Here is a 1,296-nt window from a genome sequence, read left to right on the forward strand (position 1 = left end):
AAAAAGTTTCTGGTTAATTTCTATTGGTAATGTTTGAAATAAATATAATCATTTAGGAAGAATATTAATTTTAATTGAGTCTATTCTCGAATATAAACTTAAATATGGAATTAGATTCTATCTCGCTATATCTTCCTTAATTTTCTTTTGTATTGGTAAGTAATTTCATAGGTATTATGACTCCAAGATATTTAAAGCACTCTGTTTGCCATGCTAATTGGTACTTACTTTTAATTTCTTCTGATGGAATATAGTTGTACTTAAGCAATTGTGTTTAAGTTTTAAGTCAAATTCAGTAACCATGTGCTCCCCAGCCTCGTGTATGGGAGCCGCTCATACCACCCAGAGTCAGAACTACTCCACCGTCAAACCTATGGCACTCCACACCCACTTCAAGGCTATGCAGCAAGTCATCACCCAGGGAGCTCAAGACAGGGTGGAGCTTGGGGTGGACGAACACTAGGTAAGGATTTGGTTGTGCATTGTATAAATGCAAGTTTTAAATATTATATTCGAGTGAACTATACAGTGTTATTTCTATCATCATATGAACAAAACTGTAAATAGAAATAACCCACACAAAAAGAAACGTGAAATAAATGTCTGAACTGGAAAGGGAGGGGAAGTAATTATAGGATATTGTAGGAGGGAAGTGTGTATTGTAGGATCTTTACCTTATAATATAACATGCATTGAGGTGACCATTGTTGTGATTTTGCACTGTATAAATAAAATTGAATTGAAAATTGAAATATATTGAACTGATATACAAACCATAACGTACAAATGCAGAGTGGTTTATATAAATAAATCTTAGTATTTTATGGTATGTTACAGTTTTGATATGACTCCTATATTTTGACTACCATATTGGATTTATTGTTTTGATTCCGTCCATAGGGTATAGTGTTTTTTTTTTCAGCACACAGATGGTAGGCACTAAGAAGGTAGACTACTAGACAGAATGGACTAGGACTATAAGGAACAAAGGAGTACAAATGTACATGCCAAACGGAAAAGGAGAAAAAAATCAAACTGTTTTCTTTCTTTGGAATAAAAAACAAAACTCAAGGGCAAAAGATGGAGATAGAGAAGTAGTATCATTTTCTAAAAGGTGAAGAAAAGCAGGCTATGTATGGAAATACAAATTCATAACCATATCTGTGTAATGCTTCTCAGTTTTATTTTACAACAGCAAAGCTCCATGGCCTATGTTGTATATCCACTTGACCTCCGTCAGACTCTCAGCCAGGCTCCCCATAGCACTCCTTTTATTGTGGTTACATGAATATACAT

General features: G+C 34.2%; 1 protein-coding gene across 4 annotated transcripts in view; it reads left to right on the plus strand.

Moving 5' to 3' along the window:
• The window catches only part of LOC102299476 (proline-rich protein 12), a 54,477-nt gene that overhangs the window by 19,132 nt on the left and 34,049 nt on the right, over nucleotides 1–1,296 (plus strand). For all 4 annotated transcript variants that reach the window (XR_006053153.1, XM_014330029.2, XM_042215057.1 and 1 more), the window contains exon 2: nucleotides 315–463. Coding sequence is in view for 3 of the 4 variants with exons in the window: in XM_014330029.2 (XP_014185515.1) it covers nucleotides 315–463 (149 nt within the window). In the remaining variant the exon portion in view is untranslated. The remainder of the gene's footprint in view (nucleotides 1–314; nucleotides 464–1,296) is intronic.

Source organism: Haplochromis burtoni, unplaced genomic scaffold (assembly GCF_018398535.1).
Source record: "Haplochromis burtoni strain Fernald_Lab_line unplaced genomic scaffold, NCSU_Asbu1 Contig_651, whole genome shotgun sequence".
NCBI classification, from domain to species: domain Eukaryota; kingdom Metazoa; phylum Chordata; class Actinopteri; order Cichliformes; family Cichlidae; genus Haplochromis; species Haplochromis burtoni.